General features: G+C 38.5%; 1 protein-coding gene across 1 annotated transcript in view; it reads right to left on the minus strand.

Annotated features, from left to right (window-relative positions):
- KCNH5 (potassium voltage-gated channel subfamily H member 5) overlaps positions 1-26,970 on the minus strand; it is a 277,950-nt gene that overhangs the window by 180,571 nt on the left and 70,409 nt on the right. The window contains exon 7 of the mRNA XM_045810529.2: positions 11,760-12,186. Within this exon, the coding sequence (XP_045666485.1) occupies positions 11,760-12,186 (427 nt within the window). The remainder of the gene's footprint in view (positions 1-11,759; positions 12,187-26,970) is intronic.

Below are 26,970 nucleotides of genomic sequence, written 5' to 3' on the forward strand. Positions count from 1 at the left end.
ATTCACATATGTGTATTTTTTTAGGATCGAATAGACACGAGCATGATTATGGGCTGATGAGAAAGAGCCCATAGAGAACTAGAGAGATGGAAAACAGGAGAAACAAGGGCAAACCACTGGAGGAAATAAAACATCGAAGGACAAAACAAATCCATGAGGACACCCTGGACCATTCACACAACTCTAGACTCACCTACGGAACTGCCCACACAACATAACAAGTGACCATTTGCCACTTAGCACTGCAGTTGCTTGCACCAAAAGCCTGAAATGAAATCCTGACCCTTGCTTTCTCTCGTACCCTCATATGTTGTGGGTCCTAACATTCCAACTACCACTGCCATCATCTCTCACCTTGACTAGTAATCTGTCTGCCCTCCGCCATCCTCAATCCCTTACAGCCTGTTTTCCACACAGCAGCCAGATTGGTCTTTATAAACCACAAGACAAATCATGCCACTCTTTGGCCACAAACCCTCAAAAGCCTTCCCATCTGACTCAGAAAAAAGTCACTCCTTGGACCTCGAAGGTCCTGTGTGGTTTGGCTTCCCCCTTACTCCCAATCCGCTTCTCTCCTCCAGCCTGTCTTTGTAAGAGGATCGGGAAAGTCCAGGAATGCACGTCTGCTACAGTGACCCTTTCCTTTTTAGAGAAATAAAAGAAAGGCCATCTCCTGAAATGAAGAAGGTTTAGGAGAGGTGGGAAGAAAACATGTGAAAGTTGCACAAGAATAGCTACTCAGCAAAATGTGAGAAGGAGACGACCTAAAATAAGCAAAGATTTGTAAGATCACGAACAGTGCATTTTAGTGGCACCTGGTCACGTAGCCGCGGTTTACGCCAGCCACTGCCTGGCAGTCCTGAAGCAGGAACAAAAGAGGCAAGTAGATTCAGGCTGGGAATTTTTCGAGGCACAGTGCAGCAACAGGACAAAGGATGATGGAATACAAATGTTGGTGTGTGTCTGGGATGGGGGAAGAGTATTCTCTACCTAGACCCTCCAAAGAGAAGGGAGTTGGGAAATACAACTACTATGGGGGTCTTTTGAGGCCTTTTCTGAGAAAACTGAAAGGGCAAAGGCAGCTCAGTGTAAGAGAAGTTCCCGAAGTCAACAGCACCTACCCCCAATTCTCATTACAAGAGTCAACACCCATGTCTTTTGTCAAAGTCTAACAAGAGGTATGAGCTTAAGTGTCCTTCCCTTACATTCATTTTAAGTCAGTAAGGCTCCCAATTACACTTTCACAGATTAAGACTTTTGGGGGTTGTTAAACATAAATTCAACTTTAACAAAGATGGTATCTAAAAGGGTAGGTCTAGAACTAGCTTCATAGAGAAGTCTTTAAAGCCTCCAGTATTTCCTGACAGTCAACGTAAACATAATTCTCATCCCATAAAAATCTTCCTACCTATAATCACGTAGCCCAAAGCTACAACCATGTACCTGGCACCTTTACTCCCAGGGAGGCCTAACCCAGTCATCACAATTTATATAAATATTAATAGGTAAGAAGTAGTCACTTAGGAACTGGCTTAGACATTGTTTCAAATAAAATCCCCTCTCTGAGCAAACCAAAGCAATTCTTAAATCCATACATAAGGCCTTCTGGGTATAACATTTATTTTAGCAAATTCTAAATATATTCATATATGGATTTGTTAGTCTCTCAGCCTTTGAAAAATTTTGTATTTTACTTCCAGCAAAATTAAAATCATATGTCAGCTGATCCTTGATATCACATACATAAGGATCACCTAAGTCCGCAGTGCTTTTTCTCTAGCAGAGCACAATTCACCTACCAGGTAACAACCTATCTTGGACAATATACACATTCATAGGAATCGACACAAATTTATTGGAAGGTTACCATATAATCTCATAAATAAAATTCTTCCCTGACTAAAATCCCTGTTCTTAGAAAATGGGATTTCATAAAAACTTCTTTCCAAGTCAATTTTACTTTCTATCTTATAACATGAAAAGAAAACTCCACGTATATGTAATATATCTAATAGTCTAATTTAAATACATTTTACTGAACTCGAATGGTGATTCAGAAAAAAAGCATCACTGGCAGTGAAAAATACTGTGTACATGTAATCTACTTGCACTAGGTTAAAGGGTACTGATAAAATTATTTTCCTTCACACAAGAAAAAAAAAAGGTTTAGATCCCACAAAGGCAAATTCTCCATGTGATTCTCTCCCCTCAACTATCCAATGAAACTACTGCGGAAGGTCACCAATGACCTCGTGATGCCAACCAGACCTCCTGACTCACTGTCCCACTTATGGTGCTGTTCTCCCTTCCTTCTTGACATTCTCTCACGCTTTGTTGCAACAAACTCTTCTTCTGAAGTCATGCTACCTTTTTACCCCTCTCAGTTCTCTTCTTCAAGTGCCACCCTTCACCAGCTTCTATCTGACTCTACCCCGCACTCTCTTGACGTCACTTTCTCCACACTGTGATTCACAAAGAGATCTCACCACGCCTCACATCGCTAGAACCCCAAAACACACTTTTAACTGCCTAACCTAATACCCGCCACCAACCGAATGACCTGCAGGCACCTGACACTCAACATGTTCCAAACAGAGCTATTCACTTCCCCCAGGAATGGCTGCTTCTTCTTTCCTATCTCAGAAAAGAAGTTCATCATTCACTCAGCTGAATTAGCCAGAAACTACCAGTCCTTTGGACTCTCTCTCTACCATACTTGACACATTTATCCACTCACCAATAACAACTTAAAAAAGCATTTCAGGAATTTTATATACAACCTATTTTTGAGTATTCCAAATAACTCTGCAATGCAGGGATCTCCATTTTATAGACGATGGTTTAGATAATTGATAATAATAAGTGAATGTGGGTTTATCTGACTCTCAAGTCACCGTGCTGTCTAGCTAGACTGTGGGAAGCTACGAATACGCTCAATCTGGCCTGCCACCTTTAAAGTTTTACTGGAACATAGCCATGCTCATTTATTTATGTCTTTGCCTGCTTTAACACTACAAGAGAGACTTATGGACCGTGAAGCCTAAGATAGTTGTTATCTGTCCTTTTATAGAAAAAACAATTTGCCGATTCTGAAGCTCTGCCATCCTCCATATCCCTCCCACCTCGGGTTATTGCAACGGCCCCCTAACCGGTTTCTCTACCCGCAGCCTTGCTCTCCTCCAATCCATCTTCCACACTGAAGAATAAAGTTCTCATTCATCCCACAATCTTCAGGATAAAAGACAAATTCTGTATCAAGCTATGCAAGGCTTCTTGACATCATAGTTCCTTCCTTCCTCCCCATCCACATCTACTTTCCATTCAAGCCAAAGTGAAATACATGGAATTCCACAAAAGGGCCAAGCCATTTGGTTACTTTTTTCACATATGTTCTCTTTATTTCAAAAAGTACCTAAGTCCTACATGTTTTTGTATTCTAAGCTCAAGGGTCGCTTCCCCTAGAAATCTTCCCGCATTATTCAGGATAAGCTAGATAAACTTCTTTCATTCATTTAAATTATGTTTAATGAGCCTATCAACCAGGCATAATGCTTTGTGCTAAATATATAATGATGAATAGGATGCAGACCCTGTTCTTACCAGCCTTATAGTTCAGCCCAACTTCTTTATTCATCTGTTCAAAGCCTTAGCTCTTAGCTCATAGTATTAAGAGAGGTAAGATGGACATGAAGATGGAGAAGGAATGGAGATGGGGAAGGAGCTGCAGATGGAAATGGGAATAGAGACGGAGTTGAGGATGGAGATGGAATGGGGATGGAGATGAAGACAGGGATGAGGAGGAGGATGGGGATGGAGATGAGGATGGGGATGGAGATGGGGATGAGGAGGAGGATGGAGATGAAGACAGGGATGAGGAGGAGGACGGAGTGAGGATGGAAATGAAGACAGAGATGGGGATGAAGATAGGGATGGAGATAAGATGGGGATGGAGATGAAGATGGGGATGAGGAGGAGGATGAAGATGAGGATGGGGATGGAGATGAAGATGGAGAAGGGGGTGGAGATGGAAGGAATGGGAGAGAAAGAGATGATTATTGCTTCTCTTGTCTGACACTCACCATATCACTAACTTACTGAGGGTCAGAAAGTATCCAATTTGTCTCCTTAATAACAATACTACCAGAACACCTGGGACATTGCTGGATGAATTAAATAATTTTGAGTGATACAGAGATACAAGCTAGTTCCAGAGACCAAGTCCTTGCAAAGAGGTCAGGCTAGTTAATAGGCCACTGAGAAAATTTCCTGTTTTCTGGGAAAATTCAATCTTCAGAGAATCTGAGAGGTTTTGTGAAAATGTGACTAGGCATAAAAAGAAACATGAGTATAAAAGAACATTCCTGCAAAAGATATAAGTTCTATTCTGAATAAGAAACAGGGAATAAAGCGCACATCACGTAATCTTTTTCTAACTACTGGACTATACTTCTGAAAGTACTGAACCATGAAAAAAGGTACTTATAACCCTGAACCTTGTGTTCCACAAAATTTTTTTCCTCATAGGATACTCAATTCATTAAAGAAAAGAGACAAAAAAAAAAAAAAAGGAAATCTTTTTTACAAGAAGAGGTAAAGCAGACACAAAGAAAGAACTGACCCAGTTTCCAAAATAAACATTAAGCTTAAAAGTCTCTCCATCTGGCTGAATCTAAAACCAGAAATGCAAATCAGCACGTTCACACCCCACTTCCTACCTACACCACAACAGCAAGGACAAGAAAAAATTCAACATGTTACTTAATATTATGTCTCAGTCATCTCAAGTCTCATGTTAAGATTTGTAATTTTTTAATATTGGAAAAGGGCAACAGTTCACTTTTACGTGTTTTATTTCTTTAATATTTATTTTCATTCTTTTTCTTCCAGGTTTTTATTTAAATTCCAGTTAGTTAACAGTTCACTTTTAAACCTGCCTGGATATCCATCCACGTGGGCCAAACTCCTTCAGAGTCCCCACTGGCCTGGTGTACACACTTCTCCCTGGGCTCCACTCTTACGGCCTGAAGCAAATGTCTTTTTCTGTCTCATTTCTATTTGAAAAACATTTTTCTTTCCAAAAGCACATTTTCTGTTCTCTACAATACCTCCTGGCCATGCCCTCTCTTAACTCTTTACAGAATATATTCCATACCAGACGCATCTTACTCTCCATAACACGAGGTATGTAACATACATGAAAAGCCCTAAAACCTGTGACATCTCTTCCATTTCATTATGAACCCCATTCCAATAAACAGCCCAATTCTACAAATAGTGGCATAACTGCACTAACAGAATCTTAGATATATAGAATGTTGGCCCTGAAAGACACCTTAAAGTTCATCTCTATCAACTCCTGCATTACACAGTTGAAAAAAACTAAAACCCGAAGAGATTCAAAGACTCTCCAAGGTCACATACGCCTTTGCCCTCAACTTATTCTGTATTCTGCCAATCTCTGGGTCTCACCACTTTCTATTTATTTCCTTTCTCTACAGAGAGAGATAAAAGCAATGCCTATAATCTCAGCTTGGCTTTTATCTGAACTCCACAGAGAATGCTAACTTAGATCATCAACTGGAGAATATGGTGCGTGGCATCAGTCTCCTCTGCATGATACTGAGTGACCGGTACGTAACTAAGTGCTCCCTGGTGGCTTAACCACCCACACGGAGATTTGAATTTCTCCTCATACGCAGCCCACTGGCAGATGGTCCTGCTACACTTCTAAGTGTGCTGAACCATTTGTCTGCTGCATTATAAACCATGTCAGCCAAGCACACAAAGATCTTAGACTGCCTGAGCCGTCATCAATTACATCCTATTCGAAAATTGCAGATTAGCATTATTATGACTACCTGTCTACCAACTAAATCTCAGCAGTTTTCATATTTATAGTTTTTAGTTTTGCTTTGTTTTATTTTTAAAGACTTGATTGCATGGAATCCCACCAGGCCAGATTCTGATTGCCATATACCGCATGAGTCAGGCTGCCTCAACCTAGCAACCAAGCAGGCAACAATGGAAAGACCAAAAAGAAAAAAATACTTTTAAATAAAACAAGTACTCAAAGTCTAATCTTATAGTCCTTTGAAATATGCTGTCTACATGTTTACTAATGTATTTAACAGCATATTAAAACAAAACAAAGCAAGCCAACAAAATAGAAAGGGAGAGAGAGAGAAAAAAAATTTATGGCTAGACAAACTGCTTATGGCAGAAGTTATTCATAACTCATATTTTTATTTTATGTTTCTTTTTTAAAAAATTATAATGACAGATGCAAGTATACAGATTTTTAAAATGGTTAGATTAAAGTAAAATACAATTTATATGATCATTTAGTAATGAAGAAGAAACTAAGTAAGCATTTACTTCCTTGATAAATCTTTAGAAGAGGATTCATAAAAATACATTAAGATAAAAGGATAATCATATCAGAAAAATTACATTCTCATATTGCTTTGTTTTACAGCCATCAAAACAAATCATCAGTGCAATAAGATGCTTTCTGAATAGAAGCAAAATTAGTCAGTCTGCTAATCTTTGGAAAAAGAAAATTATTAGCGGTTCAATAAGATTATATAAATGAAATGGATTAGAAAACATTTCATGAAGGTATCATGAAGTATTTGCTTTGCAAATAAGCAAAGACATTACCCACATCTTGATCTAAAAAGAAAAAAAAAGTATGCTCTTTTCCACAACTGCTGCAGAACTAACTACAAAAATATCTTTTCACAAATGTGCTTTGGTAGTGAATTCCATGAACATCAGCAGGGTCATCAGGTTCACTCATGAATAGACAAATGGAAAGGAATGAGAGAGAGTTTACTATCCTGAGATAGTATAATGGCCGCTACCAGAGCCATGGAGTTCTACTCAAGGCACAGAGCATGCCAAATTGAGAAGAGACAAATTTGAGATCAGAATGCATGGTGGTAGACATATGTTGAGAAGATCCAAAAAACTCTTCCAGTTCTGCACTCTGAGCAGGAGGATTCTCCACCCTGGGCCAATGATGGAACAAAGGATTTAAGTCTAAGAAATCCCTAGGTAGCGGATAAAAAGAAATATCCTGGGATCCTGCTGACAGCAAAGGGATCAAGAGGGAACATAAGGTAACGGATTGAAGGGAGGCCACATTCATAAATTTTATCTGAAGATCTGTCTGACAGCAGCAAGGAGAACCTTGAGACTGTATTCCTGGACAGAGCCCACATGCAATTCAGCATTAGGGGTGAAAGGACCTAGAGGTCAGAGAGGAAAGGCCATTAAAGAAAGAAGAGGGCTCAGAAAGGACCAAGGAACTGGAACTGTTGCCATTAAAATCTCTCAATTTTGCTAGAAGGCATGAAAACTTTAGATGACTTTCTCCAGAAAAAGAGGTTATCATTTTACAAGTAGTGATTATTTTTCTCCACAGAATATAGGCAATTGGTTTCTCCACCAAACTTGATAAAACATTTTTCTCAGTTACGGTGTTATAAGGTTATAAGTGGTGCTTCTCAAACACCACTCAATTCTAAATTGACTAGAATCTTAGCACAACTCAAAACATGAAGTTTTCTGTTTTCTATCTCCCTCTTCCTTTACTCTCCTTACACACACACACACACACACACACACACACACACACACACACACACAGGCATACAAACATACATGCTGAATCCGTAGCTGCATCTATGGCTGATAACACATATTGGGTTCTGGGAACAGTAGTAGTTTGTTTTGTTTGTTTTCCTTGGTGTTATTGTAGGGAGAAAAGTGATAGTGAGATTACAAACAGCTGCAATAGGCACGTTTGGTTGATATTTTGAGCATGTGTGTCTAATAAATTTTGGAATTACAAAAAGTTACTGTAACACTTCATGGGTCTTGACAGTTTTCTAACAGCTTTTTGGGTTGTTGCAAAGGAAACATGCCATTAAATTACTAAGGATCCAGAGACTAAGAAGGAAATTAAAAGGCATCTCCCTGGAACACTCCTGGCAATAGAAACTGGACTTGAGGCATAAAAAGAAAACCAAAGTCAACAGGCAAAAAAAGTCAGAAACTAGTTTATAAGCAGAAAACTATTGCTCAGGTGTTAAAAGAAAATAGCAGAAACTCAGAAAAGACAAGGACCAAGTTTAAGACCAGGTCTTCATCTTGAAATCAAGATCAGAACTAAATAAAGATAAAAGAAGGAGAAAGACATTTAGATATAGCAATATAATTGGCTCTATATGAAGTAGAGAAAGAATGGAACCAAAACGAACGAAATGAAGTTTTGAAAACTCAACTGAATCTATGTGAAAATTTTCAGTGTAGGTAGATCCAGAAGGTAGACAGTAAAAAGTAGTGGGAGACAAGGTTGTTGGTGCTTTCACTAACAAATCTCTTAGAACTTATCATCAGGGGCTTAGAGACTTAGAGTTGGAGAGCAATCCAGCTATAGGAACCACACATTCCCAGAGGCAGACATAGGTGAACCCAGGGCTTTCACAAAAGAATCAGAGCCAAAACTTGGAGTGTGCATTTTCCTGACATGTATTCTAATCAGAGACCTAACTGGAGTGGATTCAAGAAGAGGAGATTCTCATTATAACCATCAAGGACATCTTCAATTTCACTCATTCATACAACAAATTAAGATTGAGTACAGCATTAAAAATTGTTTAGAAGCTGGGTATACAGAAGCAAAAATAGACAGACAAAGGTACTACTTTCATAGAATTTCCATTCTGAAGGAAAAGAAAAATGGAGTAAATGTGTTTTCAGGTCTTGGTAGGTACAGAAGCAAAATATTAAAAGGCAAGGATTAAGGGTGGTTGGCTTTGGGTGTTCTCTTTTTATAGAGGGTATTATTGGGAGGAATTTCTGAAGAGGCGATTTGAGTGGAGGCGTGCATGAATTCATGGCATAAATCAGAGGAGGGATGTTATAAGCAGTGGGGAAGCAAGTACAAAGACCCTGAGACAAGACTGAGCTTAATATGTTCACAGACAGCAAGATGGCTAGCACGGATAGAATAGAATACGCAAGGGCAGGAACAGCAGAAAGTGAAGTGTGCAAGGTAGGCAATGGCTAGACCATTAAGACTTTGACAGAAGGGTTAGGAATCTAGATTTTATATTATGTGCAATGGAAAACATTGGAGGGCTTCAAGCAAAAGAATGGTGTGATCTTATTTACTTTAAAAGGGCTACTCTCACTTCCTCTGACTGACTTATTTCACTTAGCATAATACTCTTTAGCTCCATCCATCACTTCTGGGTAGAGACTGTGGGGCAAGAGTAAAATCAGAAGGAACATACAGGAGATTACAGTAAATGTCCAGACCTGTGATGGTGACTTGGTCTTGAGTGGTAAGCTATGGAAGTGGAGAGAAATAATCAAATGTATTCTTAAAGTAAAGCCAACAAGACTTGTTGTGAATAGATGTAATAAGTGAAAAAAACAGGAATCTAGGATGATTCCTAGGTTTGAGGGCTGGAGAAACAAAGTGAATAGTGGTACCCTTCAACTCTATATAAATTTTGTTTCCCTATTATCCTAAAGTTTAAAAATCTTAAGAAAAAAGAAAGAAAAATCTAACTATGCTAGTCTATCCACTCTGCAAAATAGTTTGGCAATGTCTTTTAAAAACTAAACATATATTTATTGTGTGTCTCAACAATCTCTTTTCTGGGTATTTATCCCAGAGAACTGAGAACTTATGTCCAAAAGAAACCGTACACAAATGTTCATGGCAGCTTTCCTTGTAATAGCAAAAACTGGAAAAAATCTAAATGGCTTTCAATAGATGAACAGTTAAACAGTGGTATATCCAAACCATGAGTACTACTCAGCAATAAAAAGGAATAAACTATCAATACACTCAACAACTTAGATGGCTTTCAAGGGGTTATGCTGCATGGGAAAAAGCCAATTTCAAAAAGTCACATTTTGCATGACTCCATGTACATAACATTCTCAAACTCACAACACTACATAGATGGAAAGCAAAACAGTAGTTGTGAAGGCTTAGGGGTGCTTTGGTGGAAGGGGTGGGTATGACTATAAAGGAGTAACATGAGAAAAGGAAGGGTTTTGTGGTGACGGAACAATTCTGTATCTTGATTTCAGTGGTAGTTACAGGAATCTACACATGACAAAACAACACGGAACTACACACACATATTGCTTAGAGCCAACGTTGATCTTGTGCTGAGCTGATTATATAGGATGCAACTACTGGAGGAAACTAGGTGAAGGGCACAAAGGCCTCTCTATACTATCTTTGTAACTTCCAGTGAACCAATAATTGCTTCAAAATAATTTTTAAAATCTAACTATGCTCAAGTATAAGGCAAAATGCATGATATGCATACTAAAAGTAGTATAGTAATAAATACCACATCTGACAAAATGTCATCTTCTGAACTTATAATGTACCAATACATTTGACCACTTCGGGTGTGTAGGCAACAGTTTAATCATCAGGATCTCTTTGTATGCAGGAACATATTTCCTCCTAAGAGCCTCTGAAGCAGATAGCACTTGGCATTCTTAGTCTCCCTCTTTACCTCTAAACAGCAAGTAGAACCTGTGTGTTCTTGTTTCTGTCCCTGCACGAAGGAGTGTAGAGAGACGGAAGCGAAACTGCCAACATTGGTGCTCCAATAGCTATCAAAAACTCTTAACTCTGAAAACGTGAAAACTGCCTTATGTTGACCCAAGATATTGACCTTTCATGGGCCGCCTAACACTCCTGGACTCCTAACATCTTTCCCATCAGTGTCAAAATGTAAACCTCTGCCATGTGGAATCTCAGAAAGGATGGCTCAGACCACAAACCAACGACCATGACCCAAAGGCTTAACAGGGGCTAATAACACTAATCATACTTGTAGTGCGATGATCTTAAGGTTACTCTAGGGGTCAGAACTAGGTTTGGATAAATCCTCTAAGTCAACTTGAAGGGGTAGGTGATGATGAAGTCTCTCTCAAAATCTTCTTTTAAAACAGCTTCTTTGTTATGTATCTCCTTAATGTTCTGATCTCCTGACATAATCCATTCTCAGTCTGAGTGGAGAATGTACGGTCTTTCACTCCTTTAGAGAACATTCTACTCCCAGGACCACCATCCAGACATTTAGTACTCAGGTATGCCTGCTAAAGCCTGGACACTTTTGTCATTGCCGAATAAGCTTGTATTTACGAATCCTTTCATTCTCTCAAAGGGGCATGTATTCAAACTACAGTGTTTGTACTGAAGACTAGATTTACAAAACTTTTTTATGAGTCTTAATTGTAAAACCCAACATAAAACTATCCTGAGATCAATGTTAGTCAAGAATTCAATTACTAACTAGTTTCTAAACTATGTGTCTCCCATCATATCCTGCCTGCTTTTTCGGAATTTAATACACTGCCAACAAAACCTATGGGATGTGCCAGATGCTGCCTTTCTAGATGCTGGTCTCCCTTGGAAAAAACTCTGCCAGATAGGAGGCTGTGAACAGAATTAAATCAAAGAGTTCCCATCCTGATTTTTGTATCACTCTATCCACACTGTTTTTCATGTGTTAATACATTCTAAAAAGTAAAATACATTATTTTGCATTTTTATATTCTAAAGCAGAATAAAAATTAAACTAATGCAAATAATATGGATTAAACACCTTTCTGAAGACAAAGTAGTTTCATTTTAATCCTGTTAGAGATTAGAGTCTGGAAAACTGCCAACAACAATAATTTTTTAATTAAAAAAGAAAAAACAAGATACTTACAGCCAACCATCATCATGGCCACTGAAAACATCTTCTCCACATCTGTGGTAGGAGCTATGTTTCCAAATCCTATGGTTGTAAGGCTTGTCATGGTAAAGTAGAGAGAGGACACGTACAGAGAATCCTTGCTGGGTCCTCCTTCCCATATCCCTGCACTGGTATTATATCGATACGGAGTCCCAATGCTCAAGGCCAGCTGGTAAAGCCAACTGTCTATTTGGATGGTGTTCGTCACTTCATCGATGACCTCATAGTCCCCAATGCTGTACCATATGCAGGCCAGCCAGTGGGCAACTAGTCCAAACACACATACCAGGAGCACAAGGACTGCTGCTCCATACTCCAGGTAATGGTCCAATTTCCTAGCAACACGGCCCAGTCGCAAGAGACGCACCACTTTTAAAGAACTGAAGAGACTGCTGATTCCCTAAAGAAAAGAAAAGATATGATACTTTCAGAAAAGAAAAGGCTGGGAAACAATGCAATGGTTTACCTTCATGAACTTGGCTGCCCATCTATACACTAAGAATATACCCATGATATAGCTCTGACTTTAAGTCAACAAAAATGCTGAAATAATAAAGAAACTTTTTTTAAAAAGATCTTTCCCACCAAGAAATAAGGTATTTCTGAATTATTAAATAAGACAACTTTTCATTCGCTAAAGAGGATCCAATCAGTCTTTATAAGTGAAGTATAAATAGCACAGAGAAAAACCAAAGGAGAAAATTGCTCAAATGCAATATATAGAGAGTATAGAAATAGGATGATGAAATCAGACCTTTTATTACTTCTCCCTATAAAACTTATCCTCTACTCAAAAACACTTATTTTTATTTCTCACTTTATAATAACCACAAGCACCAAACTTCTGAGAAAGGAATCCCAATCTCACTGGCAAGCAAACCCATGTGCACGTGGGGAGAAGAAGCAGGTGCCATTGTTGCTTCCCCTACCTCCTGTCACAGTCATGATTAGCACTAAATTTGTAGGGCTCTGAAAAAGTTAAGAGTTGAATGTGGAATGGGTACATAATCTACAAAATCCTATCATCCCCTAGCAATAGTCATAGAAAAGAATACTGTAAGGGAACAGCAGCAAGATAATCCATTATTTTGTGGAGAAGCTTAAAATCCAAATACAGCATTATCCAAATGGAAATACACTGTACACTTTCTTCAAACACCGAGTCCCACAGTTTTGTTTTTTGGGGTTTTTTTGGAAGCATATAATAAGCCATGTTGGGAAACAGGATAAGTTCATTCCTGATGCAGGGAGGGAAGATAGAGCTGTGATCGGGAAGCCTCTCATCTGACCATCACCTCCAAATCTCATGAGGTCTATGACTCCGTTATTGCTAATTCTTTCTCCTGGGTGGGAGACAAGGAGTTTAGCATAACTCACTCTGAGCTTCCTTCTGACCAACATAGAGGAATTGGTTGGTGTAGTGGAACAGGTGTGACATTAGAAAGCTACTAATTTTGGCATCGAAAGGTTCTTGGTAGTTAAGGTGAAAGGGTTAAGAATGCACTTGGTTGAGATGCCTTCGGCTTAAGTCAGGATCCCAGGATTTGGGGATCGAGTCCCACTTTGGGCTCGTCGCTCAGCGGGGAGACTGCTTCTCCCTTTGCCTACCGCTCCCCCTGCTTGTGCTCTCTCTCTCTCTGACAAATAAAATCTTTTTAAAAAAAGAATGCATTTGGTTATATTATACTCCATATGGGAGCATATGACTGAGATATTTCAAAATAAATATTCGAAAGAAACAAAGAGAAGTAGAAACAAGAGACCTTATGGAAATGAAAGTAGCAGGAGCATTTTGACAGTTCTCTGTCTCAAGCTCAGTACCTAGGCCTGACTCTATTTCAATTCCTACTCTCAAATGCTGTGGCATCAATGCAGCCTTAAACTAATTCTCATTTTGCTTGAACACTTGAGGGGGAAAAATAGATACCGAACTTTAGGCAGTTAAAAAAAAGTAGAATTATGAAAATTCAGGATATGAACTGGCATAATTCAATGACATGAGATCTTGAAAAGTAAGAAGATTCAAAAGAACTTAGAAGCTCTCAGAAATGGAACCATACAACAAAGACAAAAATAAGCATTTATTAAGCACTTCTACAGGCCAACCGCTGAGTTAGGCCCTCAGGGCATTAAAATAAATATGCCTTGCTTCTGCTCTAAAGAAACCTATAGACCAAATGTGTGACAAACTCAAACAGGACTAAACTGCGTGGTTATCGATGTTCTCTAGTTAGCTTAAAATTTTAAAGGAACTATGATACTTCCTATAAAATACTACGCAGAAGGGGCACCCAGGTGACTCAGTTGGTTCAGCGTCCAACTCTCAATTTCGGCTCAGGTTATGATCTCAGGGTCATGAGATCGCGCCCCAAGTCAAGCCCCATGTTGAGCCCTGCAGTGGGCTCCATGCTGTGTGTGAAACCGGCTTAAGAGTCTCTCTCTCCCTCTCCCTCTGCCCCTCCCTGCCTCTCCGCCCCCTCTCTCTCTCTCAAAAAAAAAAAAAAAAAACTGCACAAAAAAATCATTTCTACCTGAATTTTCTTTCTCTAAAAACAAAGAGAATAAAACAACAGAGAGGAAATCTTTACCTTCATTCAAACTAAAAAACAGTCACAACTTTCAACCAGAATGTGAAGAATCAGGGCCTACTAGAATTAGGTTCAAATGGTGGGAAGGCATGTTCCCCTGATCTCTGACACAGGCAGAGCTCTTCAAAAGGAGGTGGTCCACCCTGAAGGGTACCTGCTCAGGTCCCCACTTAATCAAAAAGCACCATTTTCTATGGCCATGTCCAACACCACTTAAACATTACAAAATATTTGGTAAGCATTATATAAACTCTGCCACAGGTGAAAGTGATAGCACTTTCTCCTGGGTTTTACCAACTCCCCAACTGACATCTCTTTCAAAATCATTATCTAGGGCTACCCCTCTCCATGCTTCTATGGTGTTTCAGGATTCTCACCATGATTATCCTCAGCCCTCTCCTGGCTGATCTACTGCATATGCGTGATTCAACTGACTTCCATATATGGAATTCACCAGTCCACTTGTTAGCACGAAACTTTCTCCTGACTTACTGATACAGAAGCCAAATACCTGCTATACATCTCCATTTAAATGTCTCACAGATGTTCAAAAGGTAATTGGTCCCAAAGGGCATCCCTTGCTCCTCCGGAATGAGTTCTCCATCTCCTCCTCTTGTGAGTGACATCATTAGCTGCCCCATCCCTCAGACCTGGGGCTGAGCCTCCTGCCACATCCAGCTGGTTATCAAGTGTTATCAAAGGACATGAGTAAGTGCTTAAAATACATCTACTTAGTAAATCTCTCAAAAATTTCCCTTCTTTCCTATTCCCAAGGCCTTGTCTTGGTCATGACTTCATGTTTTTACTTACTTGTGTGGCAGGAAAAACCTCTCCATCAGCCACCTTAGCTCTATTCCTACTCCCTTTAATTCAGAGATCACTACTATATAGGCTACCAGTCTAGTGTATATTTAAATCATATCCATTTATTCCTGTCCCACTCCAGTCTTTACTGTTATCTCATACCTATAGGACCACGTTACTAGTTGCTCCTTCTTCTTAAAGGGTTTGGCCCTCTCACTCCTTTGATGGCTAGCATCTTAATTACAGTTTATGACACTCTCTCCCCCATGTGCATTTCCACGACATCTCCACCATCCCCCACCATCTTCACTGACATACCTTCATCCTCTCCCCCACTGTGAGAGTTAAGTGTTCTTCCTTTATGTTATCATATACTCTTTGCACATTTCTATCACAAGTATCACAATAACACTTTATTACAAGTCTAGCTTGCATGCATGACATTCCAAGAAACCCTAGACCCCTTGAAGAATATATCTAGCGTCAATTACAAAGCTTTGTCTATGGTAATATATTAAGCAGTTGATACATTCAATGAATATATGAAAAGACTTAACACAACACAAGCAAACGTGGATGGGGTAAATTTAGGGAGGGATAATTAATAATAGACGTAATGTGATTTAACAGTAAAATATAGACAACAAAACAGGCAATGTAACTTTGAGTTACATTAATAAAGATATGGCATGAAGTATGAAAAAGAAATTCTCCTTAATTTCTCTAATGACCAGACCACAAGTGTAGGAGATGCATAAAATATATTCAGCAGAGGACTGCCAAAAAGAAGAACTCAAAAGTATACCCTATTAGGAAATATGGAAGGAAATAGAAAAAAGAAGACTGGGGCAGGGCATTATAATTGTGTTCAAATACATGGGGCCCTGATGAGGGTTGAGCTCATTCTACATAATCCTAATGCAGGTAACCTGAATCTTAGTTGGAGCTACAGGGATAGAAGGATACAATAAAGATTTCATCAAGCCTGTACCACACACTTCTGTGCAATAAACCAACCAGAAAGCAAGATCATTCATTGCTACTTAGAAAAGACAAATAAGTCACAATAATACTGAACACTTACTAGAGGCCAGCTACTGTTCTAACTGCCTTATATGCATTAACTAATTTAATCTTCAACACAATCCAATGTGGTAGGTACCATTATTAAAACATAGCCCAGGAGTGCCTGGGTGGCTCAGTCAGTTGAGCGTCTTGACTTTTGGTTTCAGCTCAGGTCACGATCTCAGGGTCATGAGACAGAGCCCCCAGGTCAGGCTCCATGCTCAGCGGGGGTACACTTGGGATTCTCACTCTCCCTCTGCCCCTCCCCCAACTCCTGTGCTCACACACACCTTCTCTCTCTAAATAAATAAATAAATCTTAAAAATTTTTTAATTAAAATAAAAAACAAAAAACATAGCCAGAAAGGTTAAGTATCACACAGCTAGCGAGAGGGGCCGAGATTCAAATACAGGCAGTCTGGCTCCAGACTCCCTGCTTCTAACCACCTCACTATCTGACCTCACTCCGAAACTCTCTATTATACCTAGAGCATAATGTGTAATTTAAGTACATTAGTACCTGCAATACTAGCTTCTATGTGGCCATTTTCTACATGACTGAATAAAGGAGATTAAACACCTTGCCACCCTCTTCTCCCCACCCAGCCACAGCCGTGGCCCAATGCAGGGGTATGTGGAGGCCCCAGAACTCTGTGGAGTCTGCAACTCTCGAACATGGACCAACTCACTGCATTCCCACAACAGCAGGATTCCTATCTCCATTGTTCATATGAGGACACAGAAGCTCAGACAGTAAATCACTTGTCCAAAGTCACAGAGCTTGGAATGAATGGAAGCATCACTCAGACCTAGTCTTTCAGATTCTTAGTGCGTTTACCACAACAACCAATGGCTGTGCAGTCTTCCTGTCCTTACCCCCAACGATCCCTGCAATATTCATCTTTCTAATACACAGTACCCTCCAGGGACTCATCACAGACATTACATTAACCACAATCTCCAGCGCAGGCCTTCCAGATGCCCAGGCCCACCCCCGTCTGCACTGCCAAGTCATTTCCCACCATGCCTTTGCAAAGCAATAGTGCTCAGGTCAAACCAAACTTCTGTTTGTTCCCAAACACGACCCCAAAGTTTCAGCTTTGAATCTGTCCAGAATGTTCCCTTCAACTACTTACATAATCAGAAACTGTTATTCAAAATGAATAATACACAAATAGGCAAGTTTGCTTTATTTGGAAAGTTGTTTTAACTTTCTTATTCTCCATTGTTTTGTATCAAAGGGAATTTAATGCAATCATTATAACTAAAACTTGAAGTGAAATGACTTGCTCTTAAAATGTGATGAAATAATAACTAATCTTGAACAAAGCAGGAATGAATATCCAATGGAAAAAAGACCAAAAAAATGTGATGAAATACTTAAAATTTGAAATAATGTAAATGTCCATCTCCAGTGTAACAGATAAATACACAATCACACATTCACTCAAAGGAATGCTATCCAAACATAAACATGAACTGACTATCTATATACAACAAGAATGAATTTAAAAAGCATCAAGTTGAGCAAAAAGACCAGATACAAAAGATTATATACTATGTGATATCCTGTATAAAAAGTGTAAAAACAGGTGGAACTCCTCTGTGGAATGAGAAGTCAAGATAGTGGATCCCTTTGTTAGGGAAGAAGCAGTGACTATGATGGGCATGAGGAGGATTGTGGGGTTCTGGCAACATTCTGTTTCTTAATATGACTAGTGATTAGTAGGTGTGTTCACTTTGCGAAAAGTCTTTGAGCTCCACACTTAAAATTGTAATTTTCTTTAAGAATATTATATTTAAACATAAAAAAAAATGTTCTGGAAAACCCAGCAGTCACTGCTGTGTTGTTAACATTTCACCACCGTACATTATTCAGATTAATGATTTCTTCTGAATCACATGATCTTTTTTGAGGAGGAGGAGTCATATTTAATATTGTATTAGATAAGAGACCTTCCTTATTTATGACTCACTCTCAAGACCTTTAGATTGGGCCACAAACTGTATTTAATTCTTTGTTTAAATTTGAATTGCACGCATAGAGTAATACTGGACACTTTTGAAGACCAATACTTTAAAAATGCCCTCCTTCTGAACTACCACCTTTTTGATAACAACTTCTTGATTTTGTACTTTCTACCAGTTCTATCTGCTCATTCACTTTCTGCTTCATTGTACTCTACACTTTCCGGTCCTTCAGTGCCCTCCTCTGAAATCCAGCGGTTTTCTGCCTCTATCCCAACCTCTGAGCTCTTAGCACACAAATCCGTGGGGTTCCACAGGTGGAAGAGAATATCAAACACACAAAATGTAAAAAAGAACACAGAAAGGCTAATGGAGAACCTTCAGTCATCAGCCTTCCACCTTTCCAGCTAATTTCTTCACTTGAGAAGCCCCTCAGGCCACAGGAGCACAACAAACAATATCGAGGAGACATCTCTGAGTTCTGGCTCCTTGATATTTTTATGAATTCCCACATTAAAGAGATGTGGGATGTTATTAGCATAAAAACAATGTATTTCAAAGATAAAGCTGTTTAAAGCACAAATCAATGCTCTCATTGAATCATCACTAATGATAGTAGATAAATGGCACCGTTAATATTTTTTCCTATTTTACTCCCTTCTTTCTTTATAAAGAGAAAAGGGATGATCCAAGAATCTTCTTATCCAAGGATACATGACAAATAAGTGGGAGTGACAGAGCAGAAATACAGCTTTGTAACATCCAGTGCATGGTGTTTCACCTACATCTTGCATTCCCACACACAGGATGTTGTGGTACGTTGTTGGCAAGGGAGAAAAAAAAAAAAAGAGCTGTGGTTATTCTCCTTCCTGTATCCACACCCCTTGGCAATGTGACATTGCAACTCCTACCTTCAAGAGATAAGATTTCCCCAACCCTTGAGTCTGAGCTGGCCTGACGACTTGCTTTGGCTAAGAGCATGTGGTGAAAATGACGTTGTGCCAGTTCTAAGCCTAGACCTCAAGAGGGATAGCACCTCCACTCACAGTCTTGGAACCCAGACTACTGGCTCTGTGAAGACCTACAAGGCTTTTGAATGAGAGACCAGAGAAGCAGCCCTCTGAGTCAACCATCTGAGCCATCCCAGATCTGTCAGCTACCAAGCAACCCAGCAATCTACCACAAATGCATGGGTAAACTGAGCTGAGAAAAGTTAAACCTAGCCCAAATTAGCAGAACCACCTAATGGAGTCAAAGACTTGTGAGTTAAAGAAATGGTGGTTGTTACTATCCACAAAGTTCTGGAGTAGTTTGTTACGCAGGGGGAAAAGCTAATTGATACAAATGGGGGGAAACACATATGTTATGTGTTTATGTACACAGAATTTCATACTTGGTATGACTTAACACTGGGGGCAATATATAACCCTACTAGATACAAAGGTCCCATTTTAACAAGATTATCCAATATAGGTAAGATATGGGTAGATAAAATAAAACTTAATATACAAACGCTACATATTATTTACCTTTTATATTGGGAAATGTGTCACTATTTTGCCTTGAATAGATTTGTGCCAATGATAATTCCATGAAAATAGAGAACTCAAAGTTATTACTTCACATATTTCCTAAATATTTTTCAAATCCAACCTCACCTAAAATTTTTCCATCCCCTAGGTACCTTATTATCCATGTAGATGAGACTTCCAACACCTTGGCCTCACAGTTTCTTCACCAATTCCTCTCCAATAATCTTTCTACTTTTCCTCAGATACCCAGTCCCATGGTCATAATCTGAAATTGTCAAATCCTAAATTTTTTTCCAGCTCTCAAGTCTTGAACTCAACCACCCTGCTATCTGACCATTTCCTTTTCTCTGTTGAGCTAACTGGTCTAATTACAACTGCAGTAGTAGTTCAACCTTATTGAAACTCCAGTCCACCAACAGATCGACTTTTTCTCAATCTATTAACTCTCTCCATTCTCCACTCTCTTCTTTATGTGGCCCCAGAATGGCAGTAACACTACGCACCCGGAATTCCTTAACATCCCTTGCTCTTCATTATAACTTCTATCAAAATCCGAATCCTAGCTCAATTATCAGCTTTCTTCATGCCTGTGTTAACTGTCAAGAAAGTCATAATCCTTCCTAGCATCTACCATATTGCCACCTTGTGAATTTATAGGGGAGAATAACTCAAAACTGCATTTATAGGCTATTAATCATAACCATACACTTACTAATATTTGTTCTAAGTTAATTTATAATAATAATAGTGATAACTCTGGACAATGGGGTTACTGGTGATTTTTAATTTTTCCTTGTATGCTTTACAGTATTTCCAAATTCAGTATAATGGGCACATCTAACTTATGGTCTGGGAAAAAACAAATGATTTAAAAAATAAAATTAAAGTTAAGAATAAAGTTATTTAAAAAATAACTCCTTATAAAATCATAATGTGTCGGGGCAGCTGGGTGGCTCGGTGGGTTAAGCGTCAGATCTTGACTTCAGCTCAGGTTATGATCTCAGGGTCGTGAGCTCAAGCCCTGCATGGGGCTCCACGCTGGGAATGGAGCCTGCTTAAGACTCTCTCTCTCTCTCTCCTTCTGTGCCTCTGCCCTTCCCCTGCTTGCTCTCTCTCTAAAATAAAATTTAAAAAATCAAAAAAAAAAAGTCATAATCTTGAACATATAATAGGGCAGACTGGCTCCACTATAAACTCATTATCATTAATAATGATAAACTCATTAATCTCAAGGCATCTCACAACTACCTAGTAGTTTTACTGCTTTTCTTATGAATTCATGCACTCACTATTTTTCAAACTTTCTCTACTCTGCTCAAAATCCCAACCATTCCCCTCTTCAACTACGTTCTTCTCAAATAAATAAATAAATGAACTTTGCAAGAAACTTGCAAGAAACTCCACCCTCCCATTCCAGAGCATGTCCCTTGTCCTCTTTTAATATCTAAGCAAATGTCGGCATTTGCCATTTGATTAAGCAAATCAGAAACCAAGAAGTATTCCTGTCACCCCTCTCTCTGACATCTCCAACACTCAATCTATCTTAAAATCCTATTAATTTTGGCTCCTAAATATCTCTTAGATTTATCCATTTCTCTCCATCTCCATTGTCACCACCTAAGACCCTGCTAGTAGCCATCTGTCTCCTGGATCGACAGATGTTTCTTAGTAAGTTTCAAGTCATTTATTTGACCTGAATCAATCTGCTCTGAACACTGTATGAGTTACCTTTCAAAATCATTCCCAGCTTAAAATCATATGATGGCTTCCCATCGTTCTAAAATCTGTTTTGGTTTACACAGACGTGCGTGGTATGTCCCCTGCCTAGCACCCTAACCTCATCCTTCAACACTCTTAAGCTCACTCTCCATTCAACTTCCAGTTTTTGGATATGCCTTGCTCCCTCTAACACAGGGTCTATGCACTTGCTAATCTTTCATGCCCTCTGTCCTTCGTTTAACTAGATCTATTCATACTTCAGATCTTCGCTCAATCATTGCTTCTTCAGGGAAACTTTCCTCTCCAGGCTAGGTCAGGTCATTTCATTATACAATCTCAATGGACCATGTACATTCTCTTCATGACATTGTCTGTTTGTGACTGTACATGTTTTGTTCATCCTTTTATTCCTTGCATGTTCTTTAGCACTCCCTTGCATGTAGTAAGCACCAAATATTTACTGAAAGAATGAATACGTTATTTAAAGAATAAACTAACCAATACGTAAATCTTTCATAATAATTTCTGACTCCTCCACCACTGATATTATAATTAATAATTAATGGTTATTTCATCTTCATGGATAGCACCATATCAGGCAACTGGAAAAAAAACCACAAAGCAATAGTTCCATTTCATAAGCATTGGGTTCTTATTCTAGATAGATTATGTACATGAATGACTACACAGTGCATTTCCATTTTCTTTTGCAGAACACAATTTAAAGACTGAAAGATAATTACGAAGTACATTTGTTATCTGAACCTCTAACTCAGATAACAAATTCCATTGTCTCCTTCCTGTTCAAAATTCCCATCTTCAACTCCTTCTTCCAAGACACCCATGGGGAAATAATCCTAATTACTCCATGCATTAATTAACATGCTTTAGAGAAGGATCTCAATTTGGATAATTTATACATACCACCTGTTTTAGCCAATTTATATTCTTATCAGAATACAGTGAGATAGATAGATAGATAGATAGATAGATAGATAGATAGATAGATAGATAGATGAATAGTCAGACAAAGAGCAGACATCTATTTTTAGTAATATCTATAATGTACTTTTTAAGTGCTTCTTATTATGGAAAAGACTTTCTCTTTACTATCCATTGGGCCACAGTAAATACAAAGCATGACCAAATACATACCCTAAAAAGAGGTATATTGCCTGAAGCTTCAAATTTTTTTCGAACATTATTATACATGTACAAGCAAACTAAGTTGGGAGATCCTTTAAATCCTTCAATAACTTGTTGTTGCCTTTACAATAATCCAAATGCCTTAATGCAACCTGCCTAACCTCTACACTCCCACCTTGTACATCTATGTCCTCTGTCCTCTATACTCCAGTCATAGAAAACTTCATTCTTTTCTTCAAAAATGTAATATTCTCTCATCTTGGGGTTTCTAAACATGATGTTTAAAACACTCTCCTGAACCTACCAATCATCCCTTTTGACTGGTTAACTCCTACTTATCTTTCAGGTCTGGGCTTAAATGTCTGTCATCACTTCAAAGACTTCCCTTAACTATCCCCATCCTCAAATAGATTAAGACCCTTGTTTTACAGTATAAATGCCTGGTCCAAGAAGTGCTGAGGGAATAATGGAAAGTGAGAGTTGAAGCAGAGAAAGGCTGAAGTGGCCATGATGGACCATGTGCTAGTGAAAGTTAAGAAAATTCAGGAATGAGAGCCAAGAGATAAGGAAAAGGAGAAGAGAAGGTAAGAATTCCGTCAGTAAAGAAAAGACAGGAAAGGATATCAACAGGACTAAGTGAATCATACTCACAGTGGAATGCTGAGATATACAAATTCTGGAAAAATAGAAGAGCAGAGCAAACAGTCATGTCCTCCAAAATCGTTTTCTAAAAGTGGCCCTTTTCCAACAATTGTAATGGTGATATGTGACAATATGATTGCTAAGGCTATAATAAAAAGATGAAGCAATCTCAAAGCAAGGCTGTGAGACATGCAAAGAAGGTGGTCAAAGAGTAGCTCCCTTTTTGTAAGCTTTTTCCTCTCTACCTGACTCATCTGCCAAGCACTCACTTCCAGGCTTACTCCCCTAGTATCATAACTTGGCTGTGCCTTGGGCCAAAGTTTCCATGGCTCTCATGGTCCAGGACCATACACTACTTCCTGAGGTCCCACTGTTTCTTTTCCAACATTCTGAAAAATGCCTGTCTTTATATCATATCTCCCATCACTTCAGGTTACTTGCGTGTCTCTTTGCAACAAGAACAACAACAAATCTAAACCTAACAGCTACATTTAGCCCAGTACATGCTTTCCTACATGGCTCAACTCCTGATCATCCCAGTCATTACCTATATCTTAGTGCCCTGTATTATTTCTATGTAGAGAGCATATCATTATCTGAAATTTTATATATACTTGTTAAGTTTTCCAAATATGTTTACTGTCTGTTTTTCCCCACCAGAATAAAAATTCTGACCCAGACAGCCTTAATGCATAAGTTTTCCAAATATGTTTACTGTCTGTTTTTCCCCACCAGAATAAAAATTCTGACCCAGACAGCCTTAACGCACCTTGGTTAAACTTTAGTCGGGCATTTTCCTTGACTCTAGGCCCCTGACCTCTCTTTTCTTAGAACATTTACTTTAGAAAGCTTTCAATTATAAATTCTTTCTCTGCCCCTTTGAGATATAAATCTTCTCCCAGACTCTTGTCAGTTGTACAAGTCAGGAATATTTTTTCAAGGACTTGGGAGCCATCCCTTTGAAACATAATTTAAAAAAAATAGCAACCCTATCTCTCAGTGTCTGTGGGAGAGTAGAAGCCTAACTTTGATGACACCAATTAGCAAACACAGATGGTTTAATCACATTGACTAACTTCTTCACCTTCTGTTTCAGCAGAGTTAAGTTCATCTCCCTCCCCTATTGCAGCAGTCTTGAACAAAGTCTTTCTTCCCATTTTTAACAAGTGTTCAGTGCAATTTCTCTTTGACAGTTCCATGAAGGTAAGAGGATTTGTGTGCTTGTTCACTGCTGAGATTCCCAATATTTACAATAAAGAAGTAGCTCGATATAGACCTGTTGATTGAATGGATGAATGAAGTCACATAAGGCCTTTTTTTTTTTTTTTTTTTGCATTTAAAGGGTGACTTTGAGAAAAAAATAAATCCCTCTTGAGCTATTCCTTTCTGCTTCTGAATGTACTAACACATCTCAAAAGTCAATCTAAGTACATGGCTTATTAATCACACTAAAGAAAAGAAATTATCAGTCCTGGTGACATAACTTTATTACACATACTGACAGGTTTCTGCATGTGGAAATTTTATTCCCTAAATATGATTACTTTCTTTGCCAATAAAGGTGAAGCTGTTGTTAAATATATGTGCTACTATTAAACTTTTGTTTAATCTTGAACACAAGCAGCTCAAATGGCTCTAAAATTCTAGCATGACCATATTTGAGTTAAAAATTCTACTAGTCTAACGATTTGTAATTATCACAAAATAACTGTCGCACAATCTCCTATCATCTAGGCCTCTTTACTCACTATGACCAAAACAATTACAACATCTGCAAAAGCTCACACAAAAACATCTGAGTATGGCCATTCATATCTCAGTATAAGCTTATGTATAAATATGAATGTAACTGAAGGTGGTTGATTTTGACTGACACAATGACCTAAGCAGCACTAACAAATCACAGCAAAAACTGGCATCTTCTAGAGAAATGCACACCAGGCATTTGATTGTAAAGTCCATATTTGTACCTGCAATGCTGACCAAGTAAACATTCAGACTCACAAGACTGCCATAAACTGTTCTAGGAAGACTCAGAAGGATACAGGGCAGAAATCCCTGGTTATCAGTAAGGCAGCAGAAGGCACCCTCTTCTGCAAGAGCTATGTTAGTTGTGCCCTTCTCCCAAAGGGACAACTCAAAAGTAAGCAAATGAGACTCAATTGGCAGGTATTAGGACCATCTTGACTTAAAGACCAGAGAACTGACACTGTGCAACCCCACACTCAGCCTGAACACTCAGAACTGAAACCATACCTTACTGTTTATGTTAACATGATTTTGTGCTAGACGTCTGTCTTCCTTAGGATGACAATTTTTCCAGGACTCTTCTGCCCAGGCAAATGTTTTGATTTTTCATCATAGGAACTTCCCAAAGACCCATTAACTCTTCAGCAGAGCATAAACAAACAGGTTATGCCCTAAGATTCTTTGAATTTTTTGCCTCAAAATCCTCACCTTGCTGTATCCACCAATCCTGAAATATTGTATCATGATCCTTAAACTTTACCCAATCCTTATTTTTGGCTTGAAGAAGAATTAAAGGATGCTAAATAGGGCAGCCATCCATACACTTTCCTCTGAGTGTATAGGTGAAAGTCAAGTGTGGGTAAACCACCAATCTAATCCCCAGTAAAAATATAAATGGTTTTTTATTGTTACTAGAATCACTAACATTGGTAAGGGGCTTTCTCAAGCAGAGAAGAACTGGGAGGCATATAAGGACTCAAAACTGTGGCTAAAGTTTTTTAAAGCAGGCACTAAAAAACCTATGTCTGAATAGAAGGTAGAATCACCCCAAAGACAATATATGAAGATTTCATCACAGTTAAAGTCTCATGCTCTTCAGAGCGAGGAAAGTTATCAGGATAAAGAGGGGCACTGCATAATGACAAAATGGTCAATTCTCCAAAAGGTAATAGCCTTAATGTATACGCACCCAACAAAAACATCAAAATATGTGAGGAAAAAGCTTGTAGAACTACTAGGAGAAATAGATAAATCCACTATCATAGTTGAAGACTTCAATGCCTCTCTATCAGAAATGGTCAGATCTAGCAGACAGAAAATCAGTAAGGACATAGTAGAACTCAACAGCACCATGAATCAACTGGACATAATTGACATTGATCAACTATTTTATATAAAAACAGCAAAGAAAACACATTCTTCTCAAAATCACATAAAACATTACCAAGATAGAACACATCTGGGCTACAATACACACCTTAATAAATTTAAAAGAGCAGGGATCATAGAGTGTTTGCTTTTAGATCACAATGGAATTAAGCTAGAAATCAAAACCAGAGAGATAGTTGGAAAATCTCAAAATACTTGGAGACTAAACAACGTACTTCTAAATAAAAAATGGGCCAAATAAGAAATCTCAAGAAAAATTTTTAAAGTTTTTGAGCTAAATAAAAATGAAAATACAGTGTATCAAAATTTGTGGGATGAGTAAAAGTAGTGCTTAGAGGGAAATTTATAGCTTTGAATGCCAATATTGCAGAAGAAAGATCTAAAATCAATAATCTAAACTTCCACCTTAGCAAACTGAAAAAAGAAGAGAAAATTAAGTACAAAGTAAGCAAGAAGAAAAGACATAATGAAAATTAGAACAAAAAAAAATCAATGAAATTAAAAATAAAAAATCATAGAAAAAAATCAATAGAACCAAAAGCTTGTTCTTTGAAAAGACATAAAATTATTAACATTCTAGCCA

Source organism: Ursus americanus, chromosome 26 (assembly GCF_024610735.1).
Source record: "Ursus americanus isolate L20-20 chromosome 26, mUrsAme1.1.p, whole genome shotgun sequence".
Classification (NCBI taxonomy): domain Eukaryota; kingdom Metazoa; phylum Chordata; class Mammalia; order Carnivora; family Ursidae; genus Ursus; species Ursus americanus.